Raw genomic sequence first — 22,459 nt, 5'->3', positions numbered from 1 at the left:
GGCAGTGCAAGGATATGATACATACTCATTGTAGAAAATAAGAAAATTCAGAGAAGTGTAGAGAAGATGATATCACCTGTAATACCACTTAAAAATAATCACTGTTAATAACTTTGTGGACTGATGCAGTTCTAAAGTTCTTATAAACCGTGTTATGTTTTTAACAAGACTGAGATAAGAAATTGCATAATGTTTAGGACTTTGCTATTTTCCTTTGAAAATGTGTCATGAACATTTCCCCATATTTCCATATATTGTTGATTTAATGATGTATTCTTATGAAAAATATGTACACCTGGCTTACAATTATATAAAGTTACATTGGCACCCTAGTAATAATTTTAAGTGGTCAGCAAGATGTATATGTTAACTTTCAAGATGATCAGATTCTGTGTTTGGATTTAAACAACAATAAAAAATATATAAAAATAGTTTCATCTTTAGTCGCGCATATGTCCTGGTATTCTGCCTTTATGACAAGAGAAGGGTGTATAAATTATTATTTAAAGCAAATAATGTTTATGAGACTAGTATAGAAATTTCTATTGGCTATTGGTAAATAATTTTGGAAGAAATCTCTGAGAGTGGCATTGACATGTAGGTTGCTTCAAAATGGATGCCTGAAAAATAACATGTGTTCTCTAAGTTGACATCCCATAAATTTGATTTTTTTTTACTTTCTACAACTGTAGTGGCTATCAGATTATCAAGCTGAAAGGGTATACCTCTTGGGCTATTGGACTATCTGTGACAGATCTGGTAGGATCAATTTTGAAAAATCTGAGGAGAGTGCATCCAGTTTCTACTATGGTTAAGGTAGGCTTAAGTCGAATCTTCATTTATCATCTTTTCTTTAACATTTTTGAGTACCTACTATGCGCCAGGCATTGCGCAAGATGTTGAGGATATAGTGAACAAACAAAAGAGAAGCCCTAATCTCATAGAGTTTAATGAAAGAAATGGACTTAATAAAACAATTATAAAAGGAAATATATATTAACAAATTATGATAAATTCTATGATGAAAAATTACCAAGTACTTAAGAGTGTACAAGAAGAGAATTTAGCTACCCTGGGTGGTGGCATGGGTGATGTTAAGGGAAGCCTTCCTAAGGAAGTAAATGTGACCTATTCTGATTGAGTAGGAGTTAATTTGGAAGGCTGAACTAGTAGTCTAAACAGAGGCAATACATGTACAGAGGAACTGAGGTAGATGTAAGTAGAGGGTACTTGAAGTTCTGAAAAAAAGGTCAGTTGTTGAAATGCAGACAGCAAAGGGAAGTGCATGGTTAGGCTGGAGAAGTAAGCAGGGTTAGTCCACTGAAAGCCTCGTAAAAGGATTTGAGTCCTTACCGTAGAGCTATGGAAAACCACTAAAAGAATTCATTTCTTTTCAAGTTTTCATGTTAAAAAGATTTCTATGGCTGTGGTGGAGGGAACAGATTTGAAAAGGACAAGAGTAAACATGGGGAAACTTGTCAAGAGGATGTGCGGTAGCTCAGAATAGAAATGATAGTAGTCGAGGCGAAGAGAAGGGGATAAATTTGTAGATACTGTATTTAGGAGGTAACATTCATAAGACTTGGTAGTGGAATGAAGTGAGAAATAAGGAAAAGAAAGGCCATTTGTGGGTGTCTGTTTTCCACCTTTATATATAGATAGTGGTAGCCACTAAAGAAGGGAATACTCAAGGAGAGCCACGTTTAAAGTTCATGTTTGCAGTTATGGACAAGTTCATTTTCAGGTGTTTTGCAATATCCAAGAGGAAATAGGCAGTTGGGTACAAGCTTCTGGAACTTGTAGAAGAGTTTTGGGTTGGAGTTCTAAATGTGAGTCAGTTTGGAGAGAGACAGTTCCTGAAGGGGAAAGAGAGGTTCTGTCAACAACAACAACAAAGGAAGAGAAGCTGGACAGGTACAGACAACAGATATGCCTTACACATAGTAACTGAAGCCAGGAATGTTAATGAACTTGCCTAAGGAGAGCATAATAAAGTGAGAAGACAGATTGAGATTGAGTCTTGAGGAATTCCAGTGTTAAAAGTTGAGTTTAGGGGCACCTGGGTGGCTCAGTCAGTTAGGCATTAGACTTCAGCTCAGGTCACCGATCTCGCAGTTCGTGGGTTCAAGCCTTGCGTTGGGCTCTGTGCTGACAGCTCAGAGCCTGGAGCCTACTTCAGATTCTGTGTCTCCCTCTCTCTGCTCCTCCCCTGCTCATGCTCTGTCTCTCTCTGTCCCTCAAAAATAAATAAATATTTTTAAAAAGTTGAGTTTATATAGTGTGAGCCCACAAAGTCAAAAAGAAGTGGTGACCAGAGAATTAAAAGAAAAACCAAGAGAACATGGAATGATGGTAACCAAGAGAGAGGAGGATGTTTTAAAGATGAAAGAATTGGTTTTCTATTGTTGATTGATGTTGTGAAGTCATATAAATGAGGATTAAAAATGCCAGGAAGATAGGGTGGCTTAGTTGGTTAAGTGTCCAACTCTTGGTTTCAGCTTAGGTCATGATCTTGTAGCTTCATGGGTTTGAGCCTCACACCGGGCTCTGTGCTGGCAGCACAAAGCCTGCTTGGGAATATCTCTCTCTCTCTCTCTCTCTCTCTCTCTCTCTCTCCCTCCCTCCCTCCCTCCCTCCCTCCCTCCCTCCCTCTCTCTTTGCCCTTCTCCCACTCATACTGTCTCTCTCTCTCTCTCTCAAAATAAATAAATAAACTTAAAAAAAATGACAGGGGGATAAAGTGACAGAGGTCATGGATAACCTTAGCAGGAACTGTTTAATGAAGTCATAGGAATGAAAGTCTGATTGGAGCACACTAGGGTTTTCTTAGCCTCGGCACTATAGACTTTGGGCTGGATAATTCTTCATTGTTGGAGGGCTGTCCTGTGCATTGTGAGATGTTAGCAGCATTCCAGCCTATACTTATTAGATGCCAGTAGCATACCCTCTTTCCCCATTTTTGACAATCAAAAATGTCTCCATATAGTGCCAAATGTCCCTTGGAAGGGTCCCTTGAGAACCTCTGTGGAAACTAAGACAAGTATAAACAGCTTTTTTTGAGGTATTTGTCTGTGAAGGTAAGGAAAGAGAGTAATAATTGGAGAGGAAAATCAAGGCCAGGCAAGTTTGCGTTTTTTGTTTAAAAAAAAATTTTTTTTTTACTTTAGAGAGACAGAGTGAGAGAGAGAGCATGTGAGTGGGGGAGAGGGTCAGAGGGGGAGAGAGAGAGAATCTTAAGCAGGCTCCACACTCAGTGTGGAGCCCAATGAGGGGCTCAATCCCACATCCCTGGGACCATGACCTGAGCTGAAATCAGGAGTCAGACACTCAACCAACTGAGCCACCCAGGCACCTGCCTTTTTTTCTTTTCTTTTTTCAAAGATAAAATTCTGATAGTAAAGAAGATATTGAAGATGGAAGTAATAAGCAGAGGCAGTGGGATCCAGACCATAGGTGAAGGTATTAGTCCTAGATAGGAGGAGAGACAGCTATTGTAACAGGAGGTAATAAAGAGAGGATAGGCAGTGAATCCTGTAGATTTGTAAGTTTGGCATTGGATGCATCTGATGACTTCTGTCTTTTTAGTGAAAGGAGACAAAATCATCTGCTGATAATCAGGGGATGTATAGAAAAGTCAGATGTTTGAGAAGATTTGAAGTCGTCTTTGTAGATAGAAGTTGACCAAAAAAAAAAAAAAAAAAAAAAAGCAGAATTACTGTTAAGTGGATGCTTATTTGAGGTTGGTGTGCATTAATTTGTAATGTGAGTTAAAGATCAACTTTATTGTGTAGTTTTCTCCAGGGATCTGAGCACAGGAATGGAGAGAGAGCATAGCTGAATTCATGTGGGCGTGGGTTTTACTTGTGGAGTGTGAAAGAGGGGGTGAGGAGAGAAAGAGGAAGGGAAGGGTGGAGGTGTAGCTTTTGGCTTATATACATGTTAAAAATAGGTTTGACTTTCTGCTAAAGGGTCACAGACAAATTCAAGACCTTTGCCCTCAAATATGATCTACATACAAATGAATACATTATAAAAAGAAAATGAATAATAAGGAATTTAAGAACTATTTATAAAATAAAAATTAAAATAAGCAGAGGGTCTTAGTATATGGTGAAAGGGTCACAGAATGAATCATGGGATCTAAGTTGGATATGGAGGAACCCGTAACAATGTCCACAGTAGGATACTTGGGGTGGGAAGAGAAGGTTCTGTGAGATAAAGAAGTCAAGAAACTGGAAAGGGAATTGTTTATGGTTAGTTTACCCACATGAACAATGAAGTCACCAAGAGTAATCACAGAAACTGGGACAGAGAAGATTGTGAGCCAGGTGTCAGTCTTTTATGAATGAGACAGAGTGGCCAAGAGGTTAGAAGGTGATCATTAAGGAAGAAGAGTTGAATAAGATGAGCCTCAAAAAAATAGGGGAAATGTTAAGAGAGTAGGGGATTACTGTTTTGAAAGAGACAATGAGTACACAATAGATACACACCCCTCCTCTTTTGAGGATACACAGGGGCTGCGGGAGAATAAGCAATTAATTACCCTGAGGTTGCTCCTGAGGAAGAGTCAAGGAGGTGTCAGATGCTCTGAGAAGAGAGTGAGATTGAGTAATATGGAAATTTCATAATTTTTACTGAACAAATCAATGGATAAGTTATATTTTATAGGAAAATAAACATTTGACATTAAGAGCATAATCATTCATATACTCTTTTTTTTTTTTACCCCAGCTACTTCAGTTTTATTACTTCACATTTTCAACAAATAAGGGTACAGTTTATTTCATATTAATATGTTGACTGGGTTTTTTTTTTTTTTTTCAAATAAACAGGGAATTTTCTTAAGTAGCCATTTCCTCATTTCATGGCCAATCCAGGAGCAAATGAGAGCCAATTTTTAGTGTATTCAAGGGTCATATTGCCAACCAGGCATGAAGCTTAAAGAGAAGAGGGGCCTGGGTAGCAGGTCATGGTCATCACACAGGACCAGACAAGGCCAGGCCCCAGGGGCCAAGCGCCTTATTTCCAGCCCACTCAACAGCCCCAAGTGTCATGATGGGATGCACATACATTCTTCAATTTTAGTCCTAGAAGCCCCTTCTAGACGAAAGAGAAACAGAGAAAGTAGAGGGAAACAAATTCCCAAAACACCAATAGAGAACAGAGGGGCTTCTTCCTCAGCTACAGTGGCCTTGTTTCTGATTCCACCCAATCCCTAGCAACTCATGTTAAAGCTCCAAAAGTTACACAGAGGTGGCAACAGAATGACAAAGGACAGGAAAAGGAAGGGAAGGTGAATGTAACTGAAGCTGACCCCTGGCTGGGAATGGAATGTGGGCTGACAGTCTGGTGGGACTGTGGCCTTCCATGGATAGGGACAGACCAGAGTGGAGGAAATGTGAGTATAGCCTGGCTGGGGCCCCCAGAAGAAGACATGTGGCTGATGTGATGGAGCTTGTGAGGTTGAATATAAAATGCCTACCCAAATGAGGGAGCTGGGCTGTGGTGGAAGAGGTGATCAGAGGCCCTCTGTGGGAGACTAGAATGAGATAGGAACAAGGGGCACACCCTGAGATCCTGAGGAAATCCCCAAAGATGGTGAGAGGGAAGCTTGGCTGAGTAGCACCTGTGGACTCTGGGCTGTTGTGGGAAGCTGGGAAACACCACTTCATAGTCAAGGGGCCTCTTCCTTCCCTCCATGCTAGTTCCTGGTAATGTTTAATTATAAGGAAGGAAGGAGGAAGAACAAGACCTTCCCATTGCCTCTTCCAACCCTAAAGTCAACCCCAAGGGATAGATGGGAAAGAGCAAGGAGGGATGGAAGGCAGGGAGGTGTCTACTGGGTCTTATCTTCCATGGGGTAGTAGGAAGGTGGCAGAAACTGGTTTGTGGGCATGTAGGCATTGTGTTTGTTGTCCAGGTTGTAACTGGCTCTGGCAGCTGCTTCTGTGGCCTTGGCTTAAGCTACAGGAGTAGAGGGAACATCAGGGCTGCTGGCTGGAGGTTCCATAAGCCCAGAATAGGGTGGTCGCCATGGTTGCAACTATTCCATGTTCATCATGGGAGGTTCTGGATAGAAGTCAGATGGGGGTGATGGATAGAAGTAGCCAGGAGGGTAAGGGCATATTCTGTTTGTAATTGGCAGGGGAAAGACAAAGGCCCTGCTGGGCATATGAGAGTATCTGTAGGCTCCATTGGAGGCTTCACCTTTAGAAGATTGAGATGTCACCTGTAACATCTATTGTCCAACTCAATGGTGCCTGTTGGTGTAAAGGTCAACTTATACAAAGTGGTCTTCCCAGCCACTTCCTCCTTCAACCTTCACTGTTCTCTTGATGTAGTTTATACCAAACACAGGCTGCTTGATTTTGCAGTCCTTATTAGATAAAATGGCATCATGAAGGACCGGATGGTATCTTTCCTTTGGACAGAAAGATGGACCTGGTAAGGGGTGAAGTAGATGTTGCCTTTCTTGGTCCCTTTGAAGGCCTCTGGTAGGTTCTTTATTTCATTGAACACAAACTCCACAGAGTCATAGGACATTAAGATTGGTATTGGTTTTTTTTTTAAGTTTTTTTTTTTAACGTTTATTTATTTTTGAGAGAGAGAGAGAGACAGAGACGGAGCATGAGCAAGGGAGGGGCAGAGAGAGAGAGGGTGATGCAGAATCCAAAGCAGGCTCCAGGCTCTGAGCTGTCAGCACAGAGCCCGATGCGGGACTTGAACTCATAAACCACGAGATCATGACCTGAGCCAAAGTCAGACATTTTACAGACTGAGCCACCCAGACCCCCCTAGGGTTGATAATTACTCTACCACCCCCTGATTCTAGTTGAGCTCTGGTATCCTCTTATTCTGAAGCGCTTTTGCATTAGCTGTTTTTCCATATCAGGTTACTGAACAATAATCTAATTTTGCCTTTTAGGGCTTATATGGATTAAAAGAAGAAATCTTTCTCAGTATCCCTTGTGTCTTGGGACAAAATGGTGTCTCAGATATTGTGAAAGTTAACTTGAATTCTGAGGAGGAGGCCCTTTTTAAGAAGAGTGCAGACATACTTTGGAATATCCAAAAAGAGCTGGTATTTTAAAGCCTCTTAATGTTCCACTGTTTTATAGAAGAAGATATCAGACTGTATATTTTCTATTTTGAAAGTATTGTCATTTGATTTGTAAAAAATTAAAAAAAAACATTGGAAACCCATGACATAACTTCAGTCCCTCAAGGCTAGAAAAAGGAAATGGTAAAAATATTTCCCCTCTTTATGAATCTCTTACAACTCTGTTCTAATGATAACCTATACATATGCAAGTAATACTTCTGAAGTATGCTATATATGAGTTGACTTCAAGTTTGGTAGAGTATGTATAATAATCCTTTATAATATAAAACTTATGATTCTTCCCATAAAACAACCAGCACTTTTTCTAGCATTGAAATTTCATTCTTCCATTAGGGCACAGGCATATTCAGTTTATATTGCTTCATTAGCTTTGTGTGTCTATGTGTGATCTGCACCGGGTACGTTAAGTCCATGTATAACAGAAAGAAACAGAAATAAAACTTCAATGGCATAATCAAAATTAAATGTTTTCAAACCTGTAAGTATTATTCCAATTCATATGAACTCAAACAGCTGATTTGGTGTCTCTGTTGAAATACCACACAGGGAGCTTAGACCATTCTCTAAGTCATTTGTGGAGCAAACTTCTGATACACTTGTTTGTATTATGGTCATGAGGTCAATATGACATGATTTATGCCCTCAAGTATCTCACAGTATTTAGGGCACCTCAACTAATTGATTATTATTATTTTTTTTTGAACATTTATTTATTTTTGAGACAGAGAGAGACAGAGCATGAATGGGGGAGGGGCAGAGAGAGAGGGAGACGCAGAATCGGAAGTAGGCTCCAGGCTCTGAGCCATCAGCCCAGAGCCCGACGCGGGGCTCGAACTCACGGACCACGAGATTGTGACCTGAGCCGAAGTCGGATGCTCAACCGACTGAGCCACCCAGGTGCCCCATCAACTAATTGATTATTGATGTATATGTATATGAGTGCATGTATTTCTAATATATATATGCATATGCCACACACACATACATGAAATATTTCCTTGATTTCACAATTTAAGGTAGCTATAAGAAATACACAACTGAACAAAAACAAAGAAATCAGGACCAAAGTAATTTATAGACTAGGACGGGACCAGGGCAAAAAATGAGAAGACATATGCAGGCCCTAAGGACTTACAGCGTGTGCTCTCGTGGAGGTGCTCACACTGGACAGAGAGTCACAGTTCATACTCTTATTCTTGCTGTTTGAATAGTTTGCATTCCGGTCCTCTACTGCTGAACATGATTAGTTTCCCAATATTTTGTTCTTTTTCCTTGTTTTCAATTCTTCCCTTGAATGCACAAACAGGATCATCAGAGAGGTTAGTTAGGATAGCAGGGATAGAGGGGTCTTCCTTTTCTTTTAAAAGCTGTTCTTTGTACACCAAATTAAAACTTCATTTTAGTAAATGCTTGCAGGTATTCAAAGCCTGCAAAATACAGTTTCAGTGGGAATACTGTAGGAAGTAAAACTGCTCTACATCGTGTATTCTCAACAGGGGGCAATATCACCCCAAGAGGGTTAAATTGGTTATGGGGTTGGTGGAAAAAACAGATATTACAAGGGTTTCTAAACCCTAAAGTTCAACCCTAGCAGACAACATCTTATTATTATTACTTTTAGATTTTATTTTTAAGTAATCTCTACACCCAACCTGGGGCTCAAACTCACAATCCCAAGATCAAGAGTTGCAGTCTCCACCGACTGACTGAGCCTGCCAGGTGCCCCTCTTATTCTTTAATATTTATTAAAAAAAAGTTTTAAGTTTATTTTTGAGAGAGAGCACGAGTGCAAGCAGGTGGGGGGGGGGGGTGAGGGGGGCGAGGCAGAGGGAGAAGGAGACACAGAATCCAAAGCAGGCTCCAGGCTCTGAGCTGTCAGCGCAGAGCTTGACACGGGGCCTCTAACTCAAGAACCGTGAGATCATGGCCTGAGCCGAAGTGGGAGCCTTAACCGACTGAGCCACCCAGGCACCTCTTATTCTTTAATATTTAATTTCATGGTGGGGTGAGTGGAGCTGAACGATTGGGGGAAAATGTCTAAAAAGGCCCTTGAGGGAGAGAGAATGAAAAAAAGTTTGAGAAACAGCTGCTCTACTTCTTAGAAAAGAATTTGTCAGATGTGTATTATGTATTACGATTCACAAATGAGTTAGGAAACACTTAATTAGGTAGAACGTGGTGGGACAAGAGAACAGAAGCCTTGGTGTATCCCAGACTAAAGGATGAGAGGGGAATTTTGGGTTCTGCATTTAACTACCCCATAAATGAGTTGAGCTTTCCCATACACCTGTGAAAATTGTTATCAAGTAGCCCTGCACTGATCAAGTTCTTAGGGTTTCATATTTTATTTAAAAAACCCCTTTGCATAGCAGGTTTTTAAATTTTTACTTATTCGCTTTGTGGGTGGTTAAAAGTAGCACTGAGGTCCCTATCTCCTGCAGCTCTGGGAAAAAGTTAGCAACGGAGAGTCAAAAAGTCCTATTGGATACATCCAGACAAGGTTTGGTTAGAAATACATTTACTTGGGCTTTCCAGGGGATGGGTTTTGGGCAAGTGGTACCCCATTTGATAGCTGGAGGCTCTCTAATTCATTGTTATCTTTTGCACCTCGTGCTCTTTGAGCCCGGGAGCCCAAGGAGCCTCCCTGAAACCCGCCAACTACAAAAATGGCAGCCCTCCACTGGTGCAGGTGACAAGCTGCAGGCGCAGGCCGGGCACAGGCCAGGCATGATGCACCGGAACCCTCATTCTGGCCTCGCTTCTGCGCCAGGTGTGCTACGACCAAAACAAGGCCCGCGGCCTTGCGCAGCCTCACTAGCCAATGGTTTTCCTTCTTGAGGCCTCAGCCAGCTTTTCTGCGGTTTTCCTCCATTCTCTTCATCTGCCTCTTGAGGGGGCGGCCATGAGCTGGGCTGTGGGAGTTCTGTAGATGAGCTGCAGCGTGGTCGCCGCGGGAGTGAATTTCTTTTGCCTGAGGATGGCTCTGTGTCCCTTGCAGCCTGCACACATCCCTGTCAGAGGTGGCTCGCCCTCTCACCTGCGTGAATGTGGCCGGAATTACTGCGTGCTTGGCAGTCCTCGGCCCTGGACTTACGGAGTCTGGGCTGGGTTCTGGAGCCAAGAGCTGGGCGAGGGGGAAAACTGGGGTGGTGAGGGGAGGAAGAGCTGTCCTGACTGTCGTGTCACTTTTGGTGAAGCCGCCCCTTTGCCTTCACTAATTCTTAATCCCTCTTAACTGTTCCACGCTCCTCTTCCTTCCCTTGGTTTACCTCTGGATGCTGGGTGGCTGGCTAGAAACTACCCAGCTTCTTTGCTAGTCAGTTTTGTCATTCCCTGTTGGGTCTGCAGCACCTCCTTCCCCCAGGGGACCCGGGAGTTTTCTATATGCCCACTCTCACTGCACACCAAATTTGGAAGTGGCTTTGCAGTTTTTCCTCACTCTGTTAGGTTTCCAAGATGGCAACTATCAAGGTGAACTTCTTAAGAATTTCACTTCAGAGGAGGCCATTCATCACAATAAGATCTCCATTATAGGAACTGGATCGCTTGGAACAGCCTGTATAATCAGCATCTTACTAAAAGTAAGTTCTCTGTTCTGTGCCATAGGGTTAACCAAGTTTCCCTTCTTTGGATGTAAGGCTACTGCATATGGTTAGGCAGGTTGTGTTCAGTTAAAAATGGGGTGAGTAGAGGCCTTATTCAGTCCCTGCAGGCTTAGCCCAGAGGCACAGGTGGGCTTTTCTAATTGTTCTACCCAGAGGGGGCTGCTTTCTCTAGGTTTTGGGTTTTTGTTTGCTTGTTTTTGTTTTGTTTTTTGAGAGAGAGTGCAAGCAGGGGAGAAGCAGAGGGAGAGGGAGAGAGAGAATCTAAAGCAGGCTCCATGCTCAGCATGAAGGAAGCCCGGTGACGTGGGGCTCAAGCTCACCACTGTGAGATTATGACCTGAGTGGAAATCAAGAGTCCCATGCTTAACCAGCTGAGCCACCCAGGCGCCCCTGGTTTTTCTAGTATTTATGATGGTATCATATGTGTTAGAATGTTGATATTACTCTTTCCCCCATGTGATAACAGTATGAAGTACCCCTTTGCTTGGGGTACTTTGTAGGAAACAGCTCATACACGTGCAATGAAGAAATAGGTGGCAGAAAAAAGTGCACAACCTGTCAGTTGTGGTAGGTGTCCTACTACCACAAAATGTAATAGTCTTTTTCCTTTAAAAATCTCTCTCCGGTTTCCTCGTCTGTCTTTATTTCCCTTCTACCTTATCCATGTTAGGTTAGTTTTAGCGTTTAGTTCTTAGCATTGATGTAGCAGATAAACTTAGCTTCCAGTTAAATGGCTAGACACAGGACTAGAAAGATTCTCACTCCTAAGAATATTACCCTGATCTGAACCCATAATGTTTTAGTAAGTCATAATAAACTCTTGGAGCTATGCTTTGCTTTTATTAGTGGGATATCTGTAAAATTTCCTAAGCTACTTTTCTATAGCCTTTGGTCCTGGCCCTGGGTTTGAGCTAGATGACAGAAGTATCTGTAAGGCACTAAGAACATCAGCTGCTGTTAACTACTGCTGCTAGCAATCAGATGAATTCCCAGTGGTTCATTTTGTCTGTCAACTATAATGCCTTTGTCAGCGGTGCACCGTTGCTAATGAAGAGTGTGCATACGTGAAAGCCAATACATTTGTTGTCAATGTCAATAATAATGAAAAAGTGCTTTATATATGTTGTCTAATAAAACCCTGAAAGTAATTATTAGATCTATTTTGCAAAGGAGAAAAAAGAGCACAGACTATCTCAAGTTGCATGAATAGATAAGTATACAGATCATAAGTGTACAGAAAACGTTGAAGTAAAAGATTTATTTATTACCTCTACTTTGAAGGGCCTTTCTGAGAGGATTTGGGCCCTAGCCCTAAAAAAAACAAGATGATAGGCACGAGCTCTCAGAGCTTGAATTGTGTGGTGTGACAATTACAGCATTTGTAGATCTGAGAGGGTGTAGTGCACAGTCCCCTACAAAGTCCCAGGTTAAGGCCCCCGTTCATCTGTCCCTCTTTTGGCCCTAGATTCTGCAACTTCTTCCATCCAAGGAGGTGGTGATATCTTGAAAGCTTCTTGCTTATAAGGAAGGAGTTCTCAGTAGGAATTGTTTAGTACTCTATTGGCAGAAATTTATTGTATAAACCTAGTAGGGAAACAGCAATGTTTTTGAAAGTCACTGAATTATACCATAATACATAAGCTTTCACTACTATAATGTGATATTCACAAGGGCAGGCATCTTTATTTCATTTATTCTTGTATCCCAAGTCTAGCTAGAACAATGTCAGTGTAATAGACACTTAGTAGTTGAATGAAAGAATAAAAGTCAATTGCATGTTAAAAGGGAGAAAGCACCGGATAACGAGTGCAGAGAGTGGATATTTTACCCACTTTCATTTTTATAAATATGGAAAATGTCCAGAGAGACTGAGTTAAAATATTTTTTAATAGACTTTGTTTTTAGACTTTATTTTTTAAAGAATAGTTTTTGAGTTACAGAAAGGTTGAAAGATAGTACAGAGTTCTATCTTTATCTCACACCCAGTTATTAACATCATACTTTAGTATGTTACCAATGTATAAATGCTTTTGTAAATGTATAATCATTGTCGTTAACTAAAGGCCATACATTACCCAGATTTCCTTAGTTTATATCTACTGTCCTATTTTCTGTTCTAGGATCCCATCCAGGATACATTACATTTAGTCATCATGTCTCCTTAGGCTCCCTTCGACTATGACAGTTTCTTAGACTTTGTTTTTGATGGCTGGCAGTTTTAAGGATTACCGGTCATGTATTTTGTAGAATGACCCTCTATTGAAATTTGTCTTGTTTTTTGTTTGTTTGTTTGTTTGTTTGTTTTTTCTTTCATGGTTAGACTGGGGTTATGGATTTTAGAGGGGAAAACACAGAGGCGAAGTGCGATTTTCATTATGTCATATCCAGGGTACCTACTGCCAATGTGATTTATCGTGGTTGATGTTGACCTCAGTCACCTAGCTGAGGTAGTGTTAGGTACTCTCTTTTCCCCCATTCCACACTATGCTCTTTGGAAGGAAGTCTCTGTATTCAGCCCACACTTAAAGAGTGGGAGTTATGCTCCCTCTGAGGGTGGAGTATCTCTATAAATTATTTGGAATTTCACATGGGAGATTTGTTTCTTCCACTCTATTAATTCATTTGTAGATATTAGTATGGATTCCTGGATTTTATTTTATGTTTTGGGTTATAATCCAATATATGTCTTCATGGATGTTGTTTCTCAAATTGTTCAGCTTTGGCCACTGGAAGCTCGTTCAGTTAGCTACTGTGCTCCTTTGACATATCTCATTGACCTAGGGCTTTTGTTTTGTTTTAAGTACTTCCTTACTTTCTGGCACTTTCTTCATCTTGTATATTTTCTGCTCCAGGCCCAAAGCAGCCTTTTTTTCTAAGGATCTCTGTTTCCTGTTATTGGAGATGGGATTATGTAAATCAAGATGCTGGGCGTGTTCTTTGGTACTGGATGTATAGTACATTTTAGAAGCTAGCTTTTCAAAGATAATTTTATCAATACTGTATAATTCTGCTACATACAATTCCAGTCACTTTGAATAGTTCAAAGTATCCAGAAAGCATTGGCATCTCATTAAGCAACAATATTTTCCTTGTGATAGAGTTTAGACTTCTAGGCTAATCACTTATGATGTTTAAAATTTAAAGTGCTTGGCTTTGGATTTCCATTATTTAGAATAAAGTAAAATATCCGACAATAAGTTGTAGATGTTTGATCATTTACTTCTCAGTACTAGCACAGTCATTTAAAAATTCTTTTTTAATTTTTATTTATTTTTGAGAGAGAGAGAGAGAGAGAGAGAGAGAGCGTATGAGCAGGGGAGGGGGAAGAGAGAGGGAGACACAGAATCCAAAGCAGGCTCCAGGCTCTGAGCTGTCAGCACAGAGCCCGACACAGGGCTTGAACTCACAAACTGTAAGATCGTGACCTGAACCGAAGTTGGACACTTAACCGACTGAGCCACCCAGGCACCTCACACATTTTATTTTTCAGTGAAAATTTTAGTATAAAGATAAAAGAATATGTAGTTATTTAAAACATTCTTCAAGAGGTAACACACTCACAAGGTTAAAAAATAAAGCTAATATAAACAGATACTCATGGAGAAGCATGTTTTCATTAACCCTCTCCCTCTATGTCTGTTACAGGCATCCATTTAAATTAGTTTCTTGTGTATCTTCAAGTGTTTCTTTTGCAAATACAAATATGTTATATTCCCTTCTTTCTGACATATAAAGTAGCATGCTAGAAATATATAGTACTGATTGGTTTTTGCAGGTAATATTATCTGATTATAGATCTATAAACTTGTAGAGTTGGAAAGGGCCTTATATTTTAACCCATTTATTTTAAAAACTATTACTGAGCTCTTATGTGCTAGGTAGGTTAAGCACCAGAGTGCAGATGAATAAACACTTCCTATTCTCAAGGAGCTCCTAATTAAAAAAAATTTTTTTTTATGTTTATTTATTTATTTTGAGGGAGACAGAAACAGCATGAGCAGGGGAGGGGCAGAGAGAGAGAGAGAGAGAGAGAGAGAGAGAGAGAGAATGAATGAATCCCAAGCAGGCTCCGCACCATCAATGCCTGATGCAGGGCTTGAACCCACAAAACCATGAGGTCATGACCTGAGCCAAAACCAAGAGTCAGACGCTTAACCAACTGAGCCACCCAGGTACCCCAAGGAGCTCCTAGTTTGATGAGAAATTCCTTCTACAGAATCACTGGTTTATCACTGTACAGCCTCAGCTTAAGTTAAAGAGGTGTTCACTACCTTCAGAGACTGTTCTATTTATTAAACGGTTTCTGTTTTTTCCTAATTGTGAACTGAAACGTTCTTCTTTGTAACTTGTATCTCCTCTAGTTGGGGCTTTTGTATCCTGAGATGTTGAACATACTGCGTCTTCTTTGAGCCTAATATAAGATACACAGATGGCCAGTATAACAGTTTTCTTTCACTCTCCACTTAATCAGAAAGTTTACTCCCTCCCTGCTTTTGACTGATTTCTTTTAGGGCTTGAGTGATGAGCTTGCCTTTGTGGATGTTGATGAAGGCAAACTGATGGGTGGGACAGTGGATCTTCAACATGGTAGCCCTTTCATGAAAATGCCAAACTGTTTCTGGCAAACGTTAATATCATAGTTAAATACTATAAATATTTGAATACTACATGAATAAATATGAAAATTGGATCTTTATTTCCCTTTATGAAGACTTCCTTAGTTCTTCTAAAGGTGATTGCTCCCTACTCTGTACACTCATGGCCTCTTGTTCAGATTTCATTAGGTTTTACTTCATTTAGTTTCAAGGTTTCCTACAGCCTCTGAGTCCCTCTGAGCAGCAGTAACAGTGGTTATCATGATAGTTGTCATGAACTGATTGTCTATTTTGTGCCAGAGCTAAGCGCTTTATGCATATTATTTAATACCTAGGACAGCTCTGTGAGGTTTTACAGATGATGCACCTGTGAACTGAAGTTAAATAAAATGGAGTAAGGATTTGAACCCAGTTCTGTTTGACTCAAAAACCTAAGTTCTTGACTACTGTATTTTATGTACTTGGCACCCATGAGATAATCATTTGAAAAAATACATGAACCAAGATCTCTCTGGCCTTTTCACACCACTTCTCTAAATATTCTCATTTACCAGACTCATACACATTTTTATCTCTTATTCTATGAAGTACAAGAGGTATGTTAGGTTTTTAAAAAATGTACAAGAAACATTGAAGTTTAGTAAAACTTAGTGACATTTCTCTAAACTACAAGAGTGTTGTGGGCATTATAGATCCGAGGGAGCCCAGTCTTCAGTAAACACAGTGTGGTGATTGAGCCCTAACAGGAAATGTGTACCTAAATGTCAGATGTTTTCTTCCATAATGTATTTTCTACTCAAATCTTTCCCCAGATTACCCTGTCAATGTAAACTCCAACGTAGGGATTATCACAGCAGGTGCACGCTAGATAAAAGGAGGAGAAACACACCTTGATTTAGTCTAGCGAAATGTGTCCATGTTTAAATGAATGGTTCCCAGTATTATCCAATATAGTCACCACTGCAAACTGATTATTGTTTCCAATCCAGGTCAATTTTGTTTTGACTGAATGTTCAGTGAAGAATTTTTGTGTGTGGGGGGGTGGGGTTAGGCTTGGTAACTTGGTAGGAAAATATATTTAAATTGGAAACTAGTGATATAACCAGAGTCTGTTCTGGTTTTGCTAATGTAACATGTATTTTGCACAGGTGTAATCAATGTATATGTACTATAATGAAGATTTCCTTAAACACTAGGATGTATGATTATATAATTTGCTTAATCATAATGACTTCTAAAGTTTACATTCTAAAGGCTTTCATATCTGAGTTGTTTCCAGATTATTGAGGGTGCAGAAGTGAAAGTAACACTATAGTTTACTGCCTGACTTTCCAAAATTGCACAACTCCTCACTGGTGCATGAATAAAGTGGACAAATTCAAGATATATTTTGGAGATAAAATGTGCAGGATTGTGTGTAGTGAGGGACAGGGAGGGATAAAAACTGACTTCTAGATTTTTTCCTCAAGCAACTGATTGGATGGTGGCTCCATTTACCTGGGTTGGCATGCTTTCAAGGGGGTGGGAGTCAATGAGGGAAGTAGGAGAGGGTGTTGGGTTTAGGGGAGAAAAATCAAGACTTCCAATTGGGACATGTTAAATTTAAGATATCTAAAGACATTCAAGAAGAAATATCAAATAGGTAGCTAACTGAATCTGGAGCTCAGAAATCTAGGCTGAGATATTTAGGAAAATTATTGTCATTTGGAGTAGTCATTTGGAATAGTTTTTGTCTGTGGGTAGGCCAAAACTGAGTACCTAAGTTTATTCATTTAATTTTGATACTGAGGAAATGCTTTTAAAATTTTGTTTTATAGTTTTATAAAATATTTCCATGACTACAGGAAGTCTAGCTTCTATCTCTGTCCCCTTTTCCCTTTAGTCTCCACTTTAAAATTAGTAGCCATTAAAAATTGTTTAGTTTATAGTTTTTGTTTCTTTGTACACTTTTCTCCATCCTCTTCTTTAAGTTTAATACATCATGAAGATCACTCCATATTAGTATTTAGACGTGTCAGTTACTATAGTTTTGTGATAAGTTTTAAAATCAAGGAGGTATTAACTCCTCCAACTTTGTTATTTTTAAGATCGTTTTGGCTCTGGAGTCCTTTGCATTTCCACATAAATTTTATTTATTTATTTATTTATTTATTTATTTATTTATTTATTTATTTATTATAATTTATTGTCAAATCGGCTAACATACAGTGTGTAAAGTGTGCTCTTGGTTTGGGGGGTAGATTCTCGTGGTTCATTGCTTACATACAACACCCAGTGCTCATCCCAACAAGTGCCCTCCTCAATGCCCATCACCCACCCACTTTCCCCTCTTCCCCAACCCCCATCAGCCCTTAGTTCATTCTCTGTATTTAAGAGTCTCTTATGGTTTGCCTCCCTCCCTCTCTGTAACTATTTTTTTCCCCTTTGCCTTCCACCATGGTCTTCTGTTAAGTTTCTCAAAATCCACATATGAGTGAAAACATATTATCTGTCCTTCTCTGACTTATTTCACTCAGTATAATACCCTCCAGAACCATCCACATTGCTGTAAATGGCAGGATTTCATTCTTTCTCATTTCCAAGTAGTATTCCATTGTATATATAAACCACAATTTCTTTATCCGTTCGTCAGTTGATGGACATTTAGGTTCTTTCCATAATTTGGCTGTTGTTGAAAGTGCTGCTATAAACGTTGGGGTACAAGTGGCCCTATGCATCAGCACTCCTGTATCCCTTCGGTAAATTCCTAGCAGTGCTATTGCTGGGTCATAGGGTAGTTCTATTTTTAATTCTTTGAGGAACCTCCACACTGTTTTCCAGAGCGGCTGCACCAGTTTGCATTCCCACCAACAGTGCAAGAGGGTTCCCATTTCTCCACACCCTCACCAGTATCTGTAGTTTCCTGAGTTGTTCATTTTAGCCACTCTGACTGGTGTGAGGTGCTATCTCAGTTACACATACATTTTAGAACCAGCTTGTCAATTTCTGCAAAAAAACTCTGCAGAGATTTCGATAATGAGTATGTTGAATCTGTAGACTAATTTTGGTAACATTTCCATCATGACAGTAATAAGTCTGGTTGATGTCCATAGGATGTCTTCCTTCCCATTTATTTATTTAAACCTTCTCTTTACTTTCAGCAATGTTTTCTAGTTTTTGGTGTACAAATCTTCTACTTTTTTAGATTTTAGATTAGGTTATTAGATCTTAGATTCAGATCTTCTATATACAAGACCGTATTGTCTGTGAATATAGTTTTCTCTTTGTAATCAGAATGGCGTTTCTATTTTTCTCTTTCTTTCTTGCTCTTTCTTTCTTTCTTTCTTTTTCTTTCTTTCTTTCTTTCTCTGTCTCTTTCTTTCATAATTGCCTTGGCTAGGATCTCCAATACAGTATTATGTAAGTGGTGAGAGTGGGCATCCTTATTTCCCAATTTAAGTGTAACGTTAGTTGTATGTTTTTCATAGATCCTCTTTGTTGTATTAGAGATGTCCCCTTCTGTTCTTAGTTTCTTGAGGATTTTTACCACGATGGGTGTTGGGTTTTATCAAATGCTTTTTTTGTGTCTCTTGAGACCACCTTTTTTTGGGGGTTTTACTTTATTCTATTAATGTATTATACCAGTTGGGTTTTGGATGTTAAACCAATTCTGGGATAAATCTCCCTTAGTCATTATGTATAATCCATTTTATTGCTCATGGATTTGGTTTGGTAATATTTTGTTAAGGATGTTCACATTTATATTCTTGAGGGAAAATGTTTTTCCAGAGGGGTCTTCGTCTATCTTTGGGTAATAGTGTCCTCATAGAATAAGTAGTGAAGTGTTCCTTCCTCCATTTTCTGGAAGTTTGTGAAGGACTGGTATTGTTTGAATGTTTAGTAGAATTCCCTAGTGAAGGCACTTGGGCTGAGGCTTTGCTTTTGGGAAGATTACTGATTTGATTTAATCTCACATTTTCTATTTGAGTAGGTTTCAGTAGTTTTTGCCTTTGTAGGAATTTACCTATTTATGTAAATGATCTAATTTGTTGGCTTATAGTTGTTCATAGTACTTCCAAACAATCTTATTTCTCTAAGGTCAATAGCGATGGCTCCCTCTTTAATTCCTGATTTTAGTAATTTGATTCCTTCTTTTTTTTGTTCTTGGTCAATCTAGCTTGGCTAGCCTAGGTTTTTCAATTTTGTTGACCCATTTTTGATGTCATTAATTTTCTCTATTGACTTTCTATTTTGTTTCATTTTTATTTCCATCCTAATCTTATTTTTTTCCTTCTCTCTCCTTTGGGTTTAGCGTGCTCTTCTTTTTGGTTTTTAAGATAGGTTAGGTTAATGATTTGAAATCTTTTTTGTTTTGTAGTGTGGATTAATGGGTATTGACGTCCCTTTAAGCTATGAAAAACTGCATCCCATAAATTTTGGTATATTTTTTGTTTCATTTGTCTCAAGTACTTTTAAACTTAAGATTTTTTTTTTTTCTTTTCTGAGGAGCAAGAGCTAAATTTTTTATTTCTTTTCTTGCATTTGAAGTATTCCTTGATGACACCTTTGGTCTGAGATTCTGTGCCATAGTCCTTAACTACCACATAATAGCAACCAGTCTCTTTACAGGGCTTTCCTACTGTCAGTTTTACAGAGGCCTACTCATTACCCTAGTTTCGCATCATTGTCAACCTTAATTAGGTTAATCTGGTGTTCAGCACAAAGGAGCTCCACCAACTTGACATACATAGGCTCGTCACATTGGAGAAACACACAGAGATGGGCTTAGTGCTTTTCTAAGGCTTCAGCATCTTTATTATTAATTCCACATGCTAGGCCATTGTGGATGAGGGCGGTCCTCAGCGCCTCGTGTGAAACGGAATCAGTGCCTGCTATGCCTCCTGCAGCAGAGCCTTCCCGGGCCATGGCCGTGGGTCATAGGTGGAGGCAAGCCTTAAGCACACCTGAGCCTCCGCCTCTGTACAACTCGGCAGTGGGGGGAACAGCCTTTTTACGGTTTTGTTTTGAACCACTCATTACTTAGGGGCATGTGGTGTTTAATTTTGAAATATTCGTGAATTTTTCAGATTTCCTTATATGTTGTTTACTTCTAATTTCTGTGCTGGCATGAGAATATACTTTGCATTTCAGCTCTCTTAAATTTGTTGGGATTTATTTTGTGGCCTAGCATATGGTCTGTCATGAAAAAGATTCCATGTTCACTTGAGAATGTATATTCTGCATGTATATTGCGTCACTTAGTTCTAATTGGTTGATAGTATTTGGTTGTTCAGGTCTGCTGTATCCTTGCTGATTATCTGAATAGCTCTATCCAGAATCAAGAGTGGGGTGTTGAAGTTTTCAATTGTATTACTGAATTTTTTACTTTTCCCTTCAGTTTTGCCAATTTTGCTTCATGTATTTTAGGTGCCTGTGTTTATAACTGTTATAACTTAGTGATGAATTTATCTTTTTATTATTATAAAATATCTGTTTCTAGTAACTTAAAAAAATCGGTATAAATAGAACTACTTAGGTTCCCATTGGTATGGTAATTTTCCATCCTTTTACTTTCAACTTGTTTATATATGTTTTATTTTTTAATTTGTTAATAATGTGTTATATTTGTTTCAGGTGCTATTTATCTCTTTAAATCTACAGTGTGTTTCTTCTACGGAGCAATATAATTAGATCTTGTTTTACCCAGTTTGAAAAACGCTGCATTTTGAATAGATTTATTCACATTGAATATTTTATTGATGTTTTGGATTTATTTTGGCCATTTTTATATTTGCTTTCTTTATGTCTTTTATTTTGTTCCTTAGTTCCTCCTTTACTGACTTGTTTGCATTAAGGTGGTATTTTCTAAAGTACCATTTTAATTCCCTTCTTTTTTTTTTTTTTTTTTTTGAGAGAGTGTGCGAGAGTGTGCAGGGGAGGGGCAGAGAATCTTAAGCAGACTTCACACCCAGTGTGCAGTTCAATGTGGGGCTCGATCTCATCACCAGGAGATCATGACCTGAGCTGAAATCAAGAGTTGTAACTGAGCACCCAGGCGCCCCATCCTTTATTCATTTTGAACTATGGTTTTTGATTTTTTTTTTTTTTTTAGTGGTTTCTCTTGGAGTTACAATATACAGTTTAACATACCATGATCTACCTCACATTTTTGCATTTAATTCCAACAAAATACAGAAACTCTCCTCCATTATAGCATCAATCCCTCACTGACTTTTGTGCTATTTTGTGTCTATATATTACAAATCAACAAGACAGCATTGTAATTATATATATATAACCTTATGTCTTTTGTAGAAGCTAAGAGGAGAAAACTATACATCTGTAGTTTTTATATTACAGCTTTTTATTTCTAGTTTTTTAAAAGTAATGATCAACTCTTCCTCTGCCCCTAGCTCACTTGCACATGCTCTCAAATAAATAAGACTCTTTGTATGCATCAAACTGGTAAGAGATTTGATCAGAGTATTCATTTACTCATGTTTCTCAAAATTTTTTATGGAGTGAACCTACTATGTTTCTGCACAAGGACTATGCAAAGTAGCAAAATACTTTTTCATAATATATTTCTATTGGGTAGCTACTGTTGGAATTGTCATATAGTTGGGAGTTGGAATAAAGAACCATGGTTTTTTCCCTCCGATAAAACATCAGATTTAGATAAATCTAAAAAGTGTATAATTTTAGATAAGAACTTTTCTGACATTAACTTTTTCTTCTCAGTGGGTATCTTAACTTAGGTAGCTTGGAAGTTGAGTGCATTTCCCCAAAACCGTGTTATTGGGAATGACTGTAATCTGGACACTGCCCATTTCTGTATCTTGATTGGGCAGAGGCTTGGCATCCATTCTGAAAGCTGTCGTGGGTTGGTGTTTGGAGAGCATGGAGACTTGAGTGGTAAGCCTAAAAGCACCACTGAGCTGTGCATTCTCTGAAAGATATTTATACTATGTTGATCATAGAGATAGTTCATCATAAAGTAAAATAGCTCCTGAGTGGGGGAAAAAGCACTTTGATTCCACTCTAGACCCTCTTAGTATTTAGGCACATTTTATTTAATCTACCAGAAAAACTCACAAATTTGAAAACAGAACATTATTACAATCCTATGTATGGAAGATTAAAAGAGTTTTTTTTTT

General features: G+C 39.1%; 2 protein-coding genes, 1 long non-coding RNA gene and 2 pseudogenes across 5 annotated transcripts in view; 2 read left to right on the top strand and 3 right to left on the bottom strand.

Moving 5' to 3' along the window:
* Nucleotides 1-7,588, top strand: part of LOC106987491 (L-lactate dehydrogenase C chain) — a 40,924-nt gene extending 33,336 nt beyond the window's left edge. For both annotated transcript variants that reach the window (XM_015085780.3, XM_015085781.3), the window contains exons 7-8: nt 693-816; nt 6,926-7,588. In XM_015085780.3, the coding sequence (XP_014941266.1) occupies nt 693-816; nt 6,926-7,090 (289 nt within the window). In that variant the 3' untranslated portion in view covers nt 7,091-7,588. The remainder of the gene's footprint in view (nt 1-692; nt 817-6,925) is intronic.
* Nucleotides 2,652-6,887, bottom strand: LOC113603489 (WW domain-binding protein 2-like; annotated as a pseudogene).
* Nucleotides 7,589-8,179: 591 nt separating the features above from the next.
* The window catches only part of TSG101 (tumor susceptibility 101), a 56,545-nt gene continuing 42,265 nt past the window's right edge, over nt 8,180-22,459 (bottom strand). For both annotated transcript variants that reach the window (XM_027073015.2, XM_027073013.2), the window contains one exon: nt 8,180-8,412. In XM_027073015.2, coding sequence (XP_026928816.1) covers nt 8,314-8,412 — 99 coding nt within the window. In that variant the 3' untranslated portion in view covers nt 8,180-8,313. The remainder of the gene's footprint in view (nt 8,413-22,459) is intronic.
* On the top strand, nt 8,947-22,353 carry LOC128311814 (uncharacterized). The gene is made up of 3 exons (XR_008290440.1): nt 8,947-10,704; nt 16,136-16,312; nt 22,044-22,353. It is a non-coding gene; the product is annotated as an uncharacterized LOC128311814 (long non-coding RNA).
* LOC128311813 (40S ribosomal protein S12-like) lies at nt 14,008-21,593 on the bottom strand (annotated as a pseudogene).

The sequence above is a fragment of the Acinonyx jubatus genome, chromosome D1, assembly GCF_027475565.1.
Source record: "Acinonyx jubatus isolate Ajub_Pintada_27869175 chromosome D1, VMU_Ajub_asm_v1.0, whole genome shotgun sequence".
In the NCBI taxonomy this organism is placed as follows: domain Eukaryota; kingdom Metazoa; phylum Chordata; class Mammalia; order Carnivora; family Felidae; genus Acinonyx; species Acinonyx jubatus.
The sequence above is the reverse complement of the archived record's forward strand: the minus strand, read 5'-3'. Positions and strand labels throughout refer to the sequence as shown.